The sequence below is a fragment of the Anopheles darlingi genome, chromosome 2 (assembly GCF_943734745.1).
Source record: "Anopheles darlingi chromosome 2, idAnoDarlMG_H_01, whole genome shotgun sequence".
In the NCBI taxonomy this organism is placed as follows: Eukaryota; Metazoa; Arthropoda; class Insecta; order Diptera; family Culicidae; genus Anopheles; species Anopheles darlingi.
Window position 1 is genome coordinate 14,689,272 of NC_064874.1, and position 15,000 is coordinate 14,704,271.

The 15,000-nt window shown below is 50.0% G+C and overlaps 1 protein-coding gene across 3 annotated transcripts in view; it reads right to left on the minus strand.

Annotated features, from left to right (window-relative positions):
• LOC125948320 (semaphorin-5A) overlaps positions 1 to 15,000 on the minus strand; it is a 110,611-nt gene that overhangs the window by 77,257 nt on the left and 18,354 nt on the right. For all 3 annotated transcript variants that reach the window (XM_049674261.1, XM_049674262.1, XM_049674260.1), the window contains exon 3: positions 1,030 to 1,130. In XM_049674261.1, the coding sequence (XP_049530218.1) occupies positions 1,030 to 1,130 (101 nt within the window). The remainder of the gene's footprint in view (positions 1 to 1,029; positions 1,131 to 15,000) is intronic.

Genomic DNA, 15,000 nt, shown 5'->3' on the forward strand with positions numbered 1-15,000 from the left:
GTAACACCATTTGCGAGAAACGAAAGTGAAAGAATCCAACGCACGCTCGCGGTCTACGGAGAATGGCAACGAATTGTACCTCGAAATGAAGAACACGCCCGGCGCAATGGCATGGCACCGTTAGCCGCCCAAATCCTCCCCTTTGCCTAGACACAACTCACACCCTCCAAAAGCCGCTGTCGATGCCCAAAAGTCGATGAATGATAAATGACTGTCCGGGGTTGCCCCCGGAGTACTCGTAACGTTATGGTTACCTTGGCTTTCAACACACACACTGTTGGGCTTCGTCCCAGTTTGCTGAATTTTGACGCTCGGCGCGCGCGCGATTCGCTAACAGTAATGTGTTTGGCCCCGCAATCGAAAGAGGTGGCCCGCAACACGTCGAACGCCTTTTGCCCTCTGGCCCGGCCAACCCGCGAATATGTGTATCACACACACATCAGGCGCGATTACGTGAGCAAATATTAATTTTTCTCTATTCCTCTCCATCGCCATTGTGGATGCCGCGTCGCTTGGAGCGATGGAAAACTGTCATCTTTTGAGGGCATCGTCGGTCGGTGACATAATTGTTGGGCCTTTGGCGCGTACTCACTGCTGCGAATGTGCACTACTGCTACTACGCCTAATGGTAACAGGTGGAAGATAGAGGTGGTTCTGAATGAGAAGAATTTTGCTTTTGAATCCGCATCTAACTAGGACACTCCAGACAACGTCGTACAAACGAAAACGCGAGTAAATTAGCTCCTCACTGGTGCAACCTGGTGTGCTGAGTAGCTCGCGGCCAAGACCAGCACTCAACGAAAGTAGAACCGAATTCTAAAGCCCTACTTCGTCACATGAATGCTTTAGAAAGAGAGAATAGAAGCTGCTGCTACTGTTCTGAAACATAATACAGAGCAGGAGGCTTCGCGAACGTCACAAAAACGCATCATTAGCGTGATGAAGGTAGCGAGTGAAATGATGGAGCTTTACTTCAAAGCATATACACGTACACGTATCACCAACATCTGCATCAACGTCAGTTCCTACCTTTGTGGGATATGAATCTTCGATCGTCCCGCACATCTGGTGTCCCGACAGTGGCAGAAACAACGGCAACAACCAACACCAGCAACGGCAAGAGCACCATTCTGAAACACACAGAGAGAAGAGAAAAACCAACATTAAAAAAATCATAATTAATTAATCAGTCATCGTTCGTCCATCCGGCTCGCATTACACAAACAATCGACGTCGAAGCCCTTCGGTTGGCTTCATCAACAAATGTAAATGCAGAGTATTGAGATAGGTCCACCTTAGATCCAGCGAGATACCCGGGCTAGCCACAACCTTTTTTTCCCTCCCCAATCAATGCGCAGCTTGTGATCAAACATCGACGACGAGAATAGTTGTTGATTGAAAACCAACAGAAAAGAAAACCCGTTCTTCGGGAGGATATCGATAGGTACTGGACACGAAGGTCACTAACCTACCTCCACAACGTACAGCATATCGACATCAGTGTCAACAGCCCCATAGTCCCGTCGATCCGTATCTATTTCTACCTATTTCGGGCACACTTGATGTTTACGTTCCCAGAGGAAATTGGAGAAACTGTACACCGATGCACCGATGCGGCGGATTGTTGGATAAATATTGAAATATTTGCCTACTCTCTTTCTACGTACACGTGTGTGCTTTTGGGGGGCTTTAGAACACCAACACCGTGCACATTCGAACCTTTGTTGGACTGGTCTCTGTGAGTTTTGTAGCTCATAATGTTGTGAATTCCCCGAAAGTGAACTAAGGCTATGGTAATGAGGAGCACCTGACTGACTAGTGACTCCAGCGAAGGTGCAGAACCCCGAAGAACAGAACGGATAGATAAGGATTAAGACACTAAGACGCACCATCGAATCATCAGCCTTCGTCTTGTCTGGATACCTTCCCGTTGCCGTCTTATCATGCTACTCCTCTCTCTACGCAATAAACTTCAACGTAAACCTTCGCTTTCGGTTCTAATCTATCACGAACCTTACGGCTCGTACAAATAGTTAACCACCAACCGCTCCAGACGTACTCGCGCGTCTCTATCTCGGTTCGGTTCTATTTGTTTTCCCCCCGCCTGTTCCACCACGCAAGAACCACGCAGTACGCCTCAGCCAACGCTCAATTAGTGCAAGGGGACACTCACTTTGTTATCTGCCGGTCGCCACACCGACGATGTCGACACCGGGATTCATCGTAGCAAGCGTACGAACCGAGTGCCATATTTCTTTCCCTGCCGGGATCCACTCGTTCGCTCTGTAAATGACCATAAAACTCCTAGGCCCCCGAGGCCCGAGACTGCAGGTGAAGTACGATGCTAAAGGGGGACCGGGCCCAGTACGACGACGGGTTCGTAGTTACGGCAGAAAGATAAGCCACTCCACTCCCCCGGCCGATTGGTGGAGGAGCACTAAAAGCGACGAAAAACCTTTCGTTACTTTTATCTCTCCACAACCAACGAGCCAACCATCTAGAGCAGCAGCGTTCCGGCGATTGAGTTGTTACGCCAGGTTCTTTGCTCATTTTACGGTTTGAAGTGAGAGACCGGAGGATCCTCCGGCAGAACGGCAGAAGGTGACGAGACGTATGTCGCGCGTTGATTTATTGAACTGTCTTCACAAGTGTTGAGACGTTTTTCAAAGATGTATGTACCGGACGGACTGTGTGTTTACTTGTTCTTACCGAGCATGAAAGCATATTTTTCAAGCGACGATGAAGACGAAATCGGTAAGAACCGATTCGTTGCGCGTTTTAAGTTCTTTACGACGATGCAGAGTCGTAACAGTTGGTCGGTTGAACGTCAAAGCCGTCACGAACTGCGGTCGCATCGGACCGAGCGATTGAGCAATCATGTAGATTCTGTTTTATGTTCTTTTGCATCATCTGCATGTGCTAAATTGGCTTATGATTTATCGCCGGACGGCGGTCTAATATCGGAACGACTTCATTAGCCTCACCTTTCGCTCGTTCGTTCGCGACAGGTGAAAGATCGACCAAGTCAAACGGAGCTTGACATAAAACGAACCAATTTGCATCGGTGTTGATGAAGACTGAAGACACCTGCTCGACTGGACTGCACGACGCATGCAAAGCTGGCAGCTGGCGGCAGATCTTAACGATTTGGCATAAATTATGCCGTACGCCAGGGTTTTGCCATAGTTACCATAATCGATTCAAAACGCTCCATTTTGAGTAGCAAGATAATAGAGCGTTTAACTGTTGATTGACCTTATGTCCGATGGAAATAAAAAAAAAAAGACCCGAAAAGCTATTTCAGACGGAACCGAACGCCAAACAAATATTTAAATGCGGCGCAACCGATTTTTGGTGCCAACGAGCGATCGAGGATCGATTATCGCTCATCCCCCTGCCCACTGTGCCATGGCCATCTACCTTCTGCCAGGTCCAGCGCGATCGATATGGACCCCAAAAACGGTCAGTTTCCCAAAATGAAGCAAACGAGGGAGCAAACCAATTAAAAGCGCTTCAACCCGGTCCTGACTGGTTCCGAGGAATAGGAGGGGGCTGCAAATAGACAGTTTAAATCGCTAAACGGGTCTAACTGCCTTAGGAATTGGCATAAAGAAAAAACAAGAAGAAGGAAGAACCTGGAACATAAAATTCGCATTTGCGGCATCCATCGTTTGGCGGAGCATTTTCCGCGGAATTGCTGAGTGCGAACCCCTTTTGTGGTGCGAAACAAACACCAGGTACGCTGGTCCAACCGGGGCCACGGAAAAAAGGTTCCTTAAATTAATACTTCGAAGTTAATTTATTGGCGGGCGCGCGATATCCCGGCGAAGATGCTGCCGCTCGGATTGGCTTCAAAATCCATGGGAGGATTTTGTAGGGATGGAAGGGCTCTGGACCGGGGACCTCTTACTGTCTCTGGTGTGCCCAGAGATTGTCCACCGCAGACATGGGCGTCTGTGTGTGTGTGTGTGTGAGTGGCGAGGCACAAAGAGCGATTAATTACGCGAGCAAAGGAAGCGAACCTTGAGACACCGACCAGGGACACACCGACACCGGGTTCCTTTCCAATAGTCTGAGCGCGTCGTGTCCTGGTTTCGGTGATCCGGGTTGTTGTTCTCGGCGGGGAGGGGAGCGCGACAGACGCGAAGGCTTCTCCCAGACCGTGTCGTGCTAGCATCGTGTCTGGTGACAAGCGTGTTACCAAATTAAGGAGCTACAACGTTGGGCCGACGACGACAGCGACGCCACCGACGCCTACGGCGCCATTACGTTGCCTCGATCGAACAGCGTCTCAGCGATCGCGAAAGGAAGCTCCTGTCAAGTCCTGGCCAGACGACGGCCCAACACACTCTCTCTTTCTCGCTCTCCCTTTCCCGCGATCTTATGCTATGAGCTCATTCTGACGTAACTCGCGATCACCAGATCGAAGCCAAAGATCAACCAAAGTTGCAACCATAACCCAAAAGCCACCCTCCGGGCACGAACTCGTGTACAGTTCGGTGTGTGTGTGTGTGTGTCTTGTTCCCGAAATCTTCTTGTTCAAACAAAATCCGCCAACCTTTTCTACCTACCACACACCCCAAAGCAACCCCCAAAACCGACCGAGTTTCTGTGTTTATGCTCAAGGTTGCCGCACTGCACGCCGTTCGTGGAGTTCAAAGTTAACGCTAATCCACTCCACACCGCAGACTGCACTGGCAGCGTCTGGCGATGACAGGATTTGCCAAAAAAAAACCTCCAACAACCAACAGCAAACCGGTGAGTCCGAGTGTGGGTCACCCGGTGGGGTTCCTATCCCCCTCCTCACTCGTTGTTTTTTTGGCGCGCTTCCTTACGTAACGCGACGCAAACGCGAGAGGTTGACGCGTTTTATGCAAATTAGGATACATCCACACGTGATACGAGAGGGGGAGGAAGTAGGGAAGGGGTAAGCAACAAAGTACACCAGGGGTTTATGGGGGAACGGGTTACTAGTGCACAGCAGCGGCCAACGTCAAGCGCCATCGAAACACCAAAAAGACCAGACAACCTACAACCGGTACCGGTCGTTTGGTGCATTACTTAACGCTTGCGCACGCACACCTTGAGCAGCGGCCACTTTTTAGAGGTTAGGAGTGTCTCTCTCTCTGTCTCTCTGTGCGCCAAGGAAGTCCGAGAGTGCGGGGACCAGTTTGTTTTTTGCCCGGAGTTTCGTGTGTGTTTTTGCATTTGTTTGTTGTCGTCGTCCGTGATTTTTTTTTTTCTCGCTTTCGTCGCCAAGTATGAGGGGAGGGGGAAGGCTGTTTGTGGTCCACCTTAAAGGAGGTCTTTTGTTTTCGTCCACCAAATTATCGCGCTTGCCGCATCAACGGGGACGCGAAACGGCCGCTTGATGTTGTTGCTGTTGCTGTTGTTTGCGCAAAAGCCCCCCGAAAAAGGATGCAAACGATCCGCGCGAGCGATCGAAGGCGATCGAAGCACCCAGATAGCCATCGCGGGGATAGCCACGGCGGGCCGCGCTGGCAATCGTAAAACCGAAAACTCCAAATCGTCAATTGGCAACTTTTCCAAAATCGAAAAACCAAACATTGGTAACGGACTATCGTCTAGCATCTAGCGTTAAACATACACACACAGACCGATGACAGGCTGGGGCCACAGGCGACCTTAGATCGGTTAGGTGGCGGCTCCAAACATAACAAGGGTCATTGTGTGTGCGTGTTTCGAGCGATTTCTATTCATTCAAGTCACTCGTTTTGCCCTTGAAATGTATAGTGTGCTAGGATTTTGCGTGTTTGAGAATTATGTTTTTTGTGACAGATTCTTCTATTGAATCTTTAGTAATTAGAAATCTTTAGTAACTAGAAGATCTATACAGTATTTTAACGGAGCAAATTGAGTTTAAACAATTATAACAAAGTCAGAAACATATAAAGCATAAAGAGTATCGACGAGTTCACATGTCTTAGAGCGGAACATACTTCAAGGAGTAAGCAATTCAACGCCAATCGATGGCTGCTCTGTTCCCTTCTGCGCTTTCACAGCCCTAACACAGATCACCGGGAGGTATACTAACGAACCGTAAGCCACAAATCCATCTTGAACCCTTCATTACGAACCCTCGGTTCGCGCTTCGAGCGAACTTAGAAACCAGCGGCCGATTGGTTCACCTATCCCTATGCGTTAGAAACCCCCAATGCCAGGTTCTGCAATCGCTATCTGCCGATCCGAACGGTGATGGACCTGGACAACCAGAATTCCCTGGCAACCTGGTTGCAACTGAGAGTGACCATACGGCGACTGGACTGGACCTTGCTGCCACCAACAATTGGCCTCCGAAGGTGGCTCCCGATACGCTCCTCCGCGAGGATGATGATCATGATGATGATGATGATGATGATGATGATGGGGTTTGGACCGCCGTATGCCGCCAGCCGCAGTCTTTCCCGTTGACTTTCCCATATTTCACGTCAATCAGTTAGCTAAACTCGGCGTAGAAGATGGATTCGCTAGGGCCGCCATTTTTAACCATATTTATGCTCGATGCATCGGTTCGGTACGGAGTTACCCGGGGCCTATGCTGCACGAATGGGTGGATGGAAAAGTTATGCCGTATGTTATATGCTGGAAGCACCGTTGGAGTTCTGCTCGTCGATTGTTCCCGCTATATGCACTCGATTGTGGCGTTTGGGAAACCTTCCCTTCCCTCCCTTTTCCTTCGATTGTTTCGGTCACATTAACCAGCGGGGAGATCTCCGATGCTCGATCCCGCCCAACTCGAAATACAGCAGCTTCACCGAGTTGCCGAGGACGAGGAACATAAATCCCATTATTCCTTCCCATTGCGCTAGCGGTTTCCAAACAATAAACCCCCCCTTGAGCCGCTCTGTACGACCGGGGAGATCAACCCAGCGTCACGTCCTCTTCCATCGACCCTTGAAGTGCCTTCGTCCGTCGCCGTAACATGCAATTCGGTGCAGCAGCAGCAGCATGGGCGACACATCCAAAGGGAGCGCGCGCGCACACACGGTACGAGCATCACAAAGTAAAGAGAGAAGGCCCAACAGGCAGCATAATGCTCTGACAACTGCTAATGCTGCTGCCGGTTGCTGTGAGCCACGGATTGGACCCACGTCTCTTATATCTTGGGAGGCTGCCGGCCTGGCCTCGCAAGTTGCAATATACACACATCAATCACCGGGACGTGCATTTTCAAGCAAACACACGAACCCAACTTTCGCGCACGAAACGAAGAACTCGCCCCCAGCGCGAGCACACACACAGGGGCACACCACGTCTTCTGTCGCATAGCAAACGCTCGAGGACACGAGGCTGTCAACGTCGCAACCGTTTTATGCTCGGTGCAGCACACCGAGAAACCGAACCACCAGGAAACCCACTACTGCATCCTGGTGCTCCTGTTCCTGGGGCCGAGACACATGAGTAATTGCCTACGTAGCCGACGACAACAACAACAACAAAGCCTCAGTGACAAAGGCATGGCATCTCGGATGTCGCACGACCCCCTCGCGGACAAGGAGGAAGATAATGGCGGGCTGAGCGAAGCACGAAGTGGATGAGCGTCTGAAGTGGTAACAGTGGAAACCCCGAAAAATCAATAGAAAGCATACGATACCAACACCGCACCGGGCACCAGGAACAAGGCATTCAAAGCGAGCTGCAAAGCATATTAGCAAAGTGTCTTGCAGTGTGCCGGTCAAGAGGAGCTGACCAAAGCCCTGCCGTGCCCGCCTGGCTGGCTTCCAGACCCGGAGACTTGGATTTTTTTTTTTTGCAAATACAACAATAAAACAGAAATACTTTGCTTTTTTCCACGCCAAAGAACACCAACCACCGAGTAAACGACACTTACGCTGTTCGACTGTTGAGAGTCACATAACCTTACACGCGTTATCACTGGCTCGAGCGTCGTTACTAAAGGCCGCTAACAAGTAGTAAGCAAGTAGCTGAGCTGCCATGTTGGACCTGTGTTGGCTGCTTCCTTTAAATCGGTACCGCGCTGAAGCGGTCACCATGGGAAGCCAGACAAGTGACTCTAGAGCCATGGTGATACAACACCCCATCGCTCGTCTGGGAGTCCCCTCAAGTGGTCTCACTCGGTGTGACAAGACGACGGATGTCACTCCGCGTGACCGCGTGATGCCGACAAAGATGGTCGACTTTGAGGTTTGAGGTGTCAAACGCTTATGATGGTTCAGATTAGCTCGGTTAGTTAGGTGTTAGGCTTACCCATACCACACAATAAAATGATGTGACAATCCTCAAAACCAATCAAAATTATGCGAATATTCTAAAAAACCAGAGAAAATCCGGATTAGACCTGAGCGCAGAACTGTGGTCCCCGAAACCGGTTCAACAAGACACACACACACACACCATGATTCGTTGCGAAACTACGCGTTGTTTGTCAGCGCGCTCATCGGTTCTGAGCGCCATTTTTTTTTCTATCGAATCATTTCAACCGGTTGATGATAAGCCACCATAATCGGCCTAAAGCCCCGAGCGGCCCAGGACCAGGGTTTTGGAGGTCTTAGAACGATTAACACTTCCTGTGGCTGTTGCTCGTTGCTGTTGTTGTGATGGGGAATGATCGGGCACGACCTTGCCCGTTGCAGACACCGCCACAAATCCGCTACACCGCCACTGATCCGCGTTAGCCAGGCTGTCGCCATCATCATCAGCAGCAGCAGCAGCACCGCGCAAACGGTTCAGTGATAAGCGCAACCGAACACAAACAGACGCTGAATCAACATTAATGCTTCGCTCGCACCCCGTCCCCTCATTAGGTGCTACGATGTTCGGCCCTTTTTAGCGACCCTAATGTGTGTTGTGCGGTCGAATGAATCTTATCTCTTCGCTAGTAGGGTGTGTGTTTGTGCATATTGCTCCAGTTCTAATCGACATCGACATCAGTGACGCAACTCAACACGTACCACAATGACACGTCGCGATCGATAAGCGCAAGGGCAGCATGGCGCGAGGGGGGGGGGGGGGGGGTAGTGATGAATTGCATGTTTCCCCACCCCTCCCAGATTCCATTACGCAATCGAGGCCAGCATATCGATCGCAGTTGATAAGCGAAAGGTGGTTAAAGGCCGCGGTACGGCATAGAACTCTTAGGTACATCTCCTCCAAATTCGATGATAAGAACATGGAGCAACCCGTTTGTAGTATGTGTACAAAGGGATTTATTGCAAGCGTATCAAGTGCGGTGTTGGTGGTGGTCCATGCTGAACGATTTATTACTCCTCGACATCGGGGAGATCTCTCCGACTCGTGATGTCTCACAATCGCGAACAACAAAGCACTTTGGCCGCCGTCACCATCGTGTTATGGCAGCTCCTCGGCGATCTTCTCGCACTCGCGATTGATTGGCATGCTTGTGGTGTAAGTTAAAGGGAGCATTTTTAGTACACCAAGCACGCTGCTTCAACGTGCACCAGCTAAGGCCATCCTGATGCTCGTCTGATCAATGTCCGGCACAATCGGTCGCAAATCAAAAACCAATTTTACCAAGCAAAAAACGGATGCTGGCCCCGCAATTTATTTCAATCTAGACGCCGTAGAATATTGATTCGGTCTTGGGCTGATGATCGGTCCATTAAACCTCACATTGGGCCAACAACTGGTTGCGCCGGAAAGGGGTGAATCGAAAAGATGCTGAACAGCGTTCTGCTCTTCACTCTTTTTTCGCCGAGCCAAAAAAACCGTTGATTGATCGATCAATCTGGTTCGAAAAATCAAATAAAAACGGAATATCAAAGCTGATGGCTATGGAGATGCAGCGGCTCGTGGAGCGCGCAGAAGCATCGCCCGTCCCATTGCCCTAATTATGCAAATTGCAAACCGTAGAAACTCTGCGCCTGATGTAGCAACAGGATGTTAGCTGGGATGATAGCAGGGTGGCATGATGATGAATCGTTACTATTTTGATGAAAAGAGGGAGGGGGATGAAAAAGCTCAGACAAGATTTATGACGTTTCGGCTGCGGCTGCGGCTGTGGAATCTCCTTTAATGACGCGATAGCTTCGGGCTTTCGGACACATCCATGGACCGAGGGATTAATAGAGACATTCTACCGCTCTTAAGGGGTTTTGGCTTTGAAAAATATTTCTTCTCTTTCTGCTGCCACAAACACACACACACACACACACACACACGTGTGTGCGCGATCTCGCGTAATGTTGTGTGTCTGACGCACATGAAAAATGAAGCCAGCTTTTAGCTCCATTTTCTATCGTCCAAACACTTGCCCTAACGAGGTTGAAAGTAACACCCGGCCCGGGTAACACCTTGGCAACGGTGAAAAGAAAGTGAAACAGTAATGGCGCCAATTATCGTCCTGCTATGGCCGCGAAATGGTATCAAACATGGCCGATGCCTGCGTCAACTTCAAATGAAATTACAAACTCGACTAAAAACAAAAGGGGCACCACACGAGAGAGAGAAAGAGAGAAAAAACAAGCGTAAACGCCACGATACCTGCCAGAGAACCGAGGCCATAGCAAAAAAGGCAATAAATGAGGCGATCCAGCGAAACGAATTCGGCAACGCAATTGACGCACGTACGCAACCCGCAAAAGCAACGAAACTTAATAATAGATAAGAAAATCAGCGAAAAACGAAATCCCCCAAAACCGGAGCAAAGGAAACGTCAGCGAAATGAAAACTTCAAAAGCCGGAAATAAGGACAAAAAAACGGAGGCAAAGCAATGCACCACGAATGACCACGAAATTTGCTCGAAAGAAACGGAAGTGAGGCAACAACAGCATATGTAGCACGTTCCCCGGTGGCGGCCACGGTGACGGCGACGGTGACGACGACGTCGACACCACGGCTGCCGCGTTTCGCTTTGTCGAGTGTTTTGCACTGGTGGTGGTGGCCGGCCGTGTGCCAAAAAATTAATCGTTCAAGGTCAATGGCCCATCAGGTGATCTACAACCACAGAAACAAATGCGTCTTGTCAGAGGCGCTTTGATTTATGCTGAGCCACCGGGTGCTCTCTCTGGCTCTGTCTCTCTATCTATCTCGCACCGCACAATTAAAGCAAAGGTTCGGTGCGCAATTCGGTGCGCTGTCTGGGTTGATAAGCGCCAGCCAAGGGGCAGATTCGTGGAATGATCACCCCATTTAATGGTTCCACCGCGATTGGGCAGAACAACAAACCGCTTGTTGTGTTGAGTAGCAGCAGCAGCAGCAGCAGCAGCAGTGATTAGTAGTACATACGACTATCATCCGCACACGTCATCCAAGCGAGAAAAAGATGCTGTGTAAAGGGATCATGCGCATGATGCCTCGCAACAAATAGCGATGATGCCACTCTTCTGCTGTTATCTGCAAATGATTAACGGTCCTTGCGCGAAACAACATTGTTCGCACCAATTGACGACTATTGCGACGCTCGTTGGCGAAAACCACACGGATGGCGGATGCACACCACCGATAGGGTTCTAGCATTCTAAGACACTTATCACGCACGTTCGTTGAAGCGCATAACGACGATTTATCGTCAAGTGAATCATGCAACAGGAACCCGGGAGCACTTGGAGAGAATCACTTCGCAAAAACACTTCGGAATTTCATTCGTTGCCAAGTGTGTGTGTGTTTGGCATAAATCACTCCAGCAGCATCCCTTTTTGTTGTGATTTTCAAGCAAACATTCCGTTCTGTACTTTCCAAACAACCCCTACGCTACCGGTGATCGACAGTCAAACACCGAAACGTCAAACACTTCTCGCGCAGCCGATCTCGCGATCGATTAAAAAGGTTGACGTCCCAATCACCGGTGCTGCCAAGAATCAGGGAGGAGAGCAAATGGAAGGGGGGCTAGGTTACGCTTGATTGGTGGCGTGTGATCTCATCCAACAAGAGACCAGCTTCCGGGAACAGAAGAGAAGAGAGGTGAGGAGAAGTGTTGGTGCAGAGCAGCGTTTATAGATTTATGGTAGCGCGTAACCTCGACTGGCTTCCGTGGTAGCCCCTGGACAGACTCCAAAACGGGTTGCAATGCGGAACGCTGCTCGTCCACGCTACGTTCGCACCTCGATCCTTCAAAAGCCTGGAGTCACAGACACTGCGGACCAGAGCGGCCAAAAAAAAAACGTCCGAAAATCACCAAATCATGCCCGCCGGGTGGAAGGGTTGAGAATTAATTAATGAACACGACAGAGCGAGCAACGGTGGCCGAACGGTCGAATCTGCGAACGTGTTGACCTCGGGGGGAGGGCCCTGGACCATAGGGAGGGAGCTCGCTTTCCGCTTCCCTCGACTACCGGCCCAGCAGCTTGGTCAAAGATGGCGGATTAAAGAAGAGGAACAACAAACTCGAAACCCGAACGCTTGTCACACCAATAATAACAGGGGTAATGCTCAAAGGATGCCTTCTTATGCGTAGTAGCCTTCGCCTCTTCGCGATGCAACTGAAACTGCGCCTCGGCACGCCAAACGACGCCCGAAAAACTGCTCAGAACAATAATCACCAAAGTAAAAAAAAAAAAAGGGAAGGAAGCGAACCCGGTCCGGCGTACGATCGCGCAAATCCACTTGAAGACATCTCACCGCCAACGCCAAGTCCTCCCACTTGGGGTAAGAAACTTCCCAGTCATCGTTATTTATCATCGCGGAGTCGCGATCACTGCGCTGCTGCGGCGATTTACGACAACAAAAGGCAACAGGCAGGCAGCATTTTGGGCAGACCAAGCAAGGACTTGGCCATCGCAGGACGCTCCAACAGAGGGTGCGCAGTTGCAACAGTGAGCAAACTGTTCACGATTGTTGCAAACTGGCGTGAAGTGCGAAGATGCCGGCCGGCAATCCGAAGTCAATGCAATGCAAATGAATTGTGTTTATGTGCGCACCCGACAGATCAGCATTTTTCGAAGGCAGGGAGGTTCAGGGGAGCCAAGCGGTTTAATGCCGATTCCATCAAAAAACCACGCGGAATCCCTTTGGGGGGAACGTAGTGTTTGCGGATGACAGCATGAATCGATCGATGGCCACCAGAAAGAGAGAGAGAGAGAGACAGAAGAGGTATTGGTGCTGGTGCGATGCGTGCGAATTCGATTCGAGATATCTTCATTAACCCGAACCGTACCGCGATTGGGGAAAAAGACGCCATCTCACCATGCCATTCGCATAATTGCTTTTTTGGGAGCTGACGGTGGATGGTTTATGGTAATCGTGCGCCATATTTTTCCCCCCAACCACATTTTTGCATAAAAAGTCTTCTTTTCGGTGTCTTCTTTTCATGGTATCCTGCAGCAATGGCACGCTGCAACCGGGTTTGGGGAAGGAAATTAATAAAATAAAATAATTATTATCTAACCTTCACCGTAACGAAGACAAAGAAGTTAATCGGTTGGAATGAGGGGGTTGAGCTTGAAACCGATTCAATAATGGCCACTTTCTGCATCTTATTAATCGAAACTGGCGTACCGTCGCAGGAAGCAGCAGCAGCAGCAACAGCGCGATCATATTCCGCGATCATATTTATAGGCCGGCTTCCCGAGCAGCGGGAGGTGTCATGCGGTCGTTTCGCAGCAGGGGATCTGTCACGGAATCTGCGATGCATTTTCGGGAGAAACATTAGCCAGCAGCAGCGGCAGCAGCAGCAGCAGAACGGGAATGATAATTAAATCCATCAGCACAAAAACCAGGAAGAGGCAGCATCCAAGGAACAAGCCTGGCACACCATTCGCACCAACGTCGTATCGAATTAAGGAGTTGTGGTTCTGGTTGGGATGCGATTTTTTGTTTCTGGCGAATTCTGGGCCTTCGGCGAGCCCGAAATCGAGAGTATTAGTTGGCAGGCATCATTTGTTTTTTTTTTTTTTCATTTTCGTTGCTAAATGCCAACCCAAGTCTCTCTCTGTAAAGCGTCTCTTCTCTCGTGGCATATCAAGTCAGCCGTGGCAGCCTGAGCATATATATGCTACGCGTCTCGCTGCCACTCATGCTCGCTATCATCTGGACACAATCTGGATCTGGACCACGGGTTGAACCCGGGGCCGGTAGCTATCGGCCCAAAAGCAACCCAAAAACTACAACAACAAGAAGAAGAACCGCAACGAAACGACGAAAACATCATGCTACGCACAGGACGCCCCGGGAGCACCGCAGCAAACATAACGTGCGTAACGTGCTGTGTGTGCGTGTTTGTGCGTGTGTTCGAGATGGTGGTTCTCTCCACTTACCTTGAACCCGCGTCCCGGTCGACCTTGTCTCGTGTGTCGTTCCTCTCACTCACCCCTGGTATCCGGGTTTCACGCAAGATCTTCAATGGGCGAATGGCCGACGAAGAGAAACAGGAGACAGACAGAGAGAGAGAGAGACAGGCAGCCCCCTGTTTTTGGGGCCACCATGTTTTTGGAGGAGTTTTAAAACACGAGAAAAAACAAAGTGGAAGAAACAATGCTCAATCCGGGGACCCACTATTCAACTGCATTAAATGCAGCCTCCTTTGTTGAAGACCTCCTTTGGTGGAGCAGGACGCGAATCGCTTTGCTGGGCGCGCGAATCGGGAAGCAATAATTATTATGATTTGTTCCCGACCCGATTCTGGCAGCCCTGCCAGAGCACCGGAGAGGAGCAAGAAGGAAGTTTTATGAGCTTCATCTTTGTTGAACGAAAAAAAATTAAATCGGACCCACTGCGATAAATGCCGGAAACTTGATCTGCGAGCGAACCAGCATCGCGAGTGCATCGCGACCCAGGCACTGGCCAAGGCAAACCGCGCGGGATTAAGGCGCAGTCGACGGCATAACTCATTTCGGATAGCCCGTTCAAGATTCATCTAGCCTTAGGGGCATCGCAAATCGCAATGAGTACACCGGAGAGACTGGAAAGTGTATACACTTCCTTGGACAGTCAACAGAGGGAGGTGGATCGGGACCAAAAAAACAAAGGACTCCAACAGAGCTCCCCTCCCCAAAAAGAACCCAAAATCTCTTTCAATTCAATTGCTGCGAAGCGAGTGTGGGGCTGAGAGCTATTATTTGCAT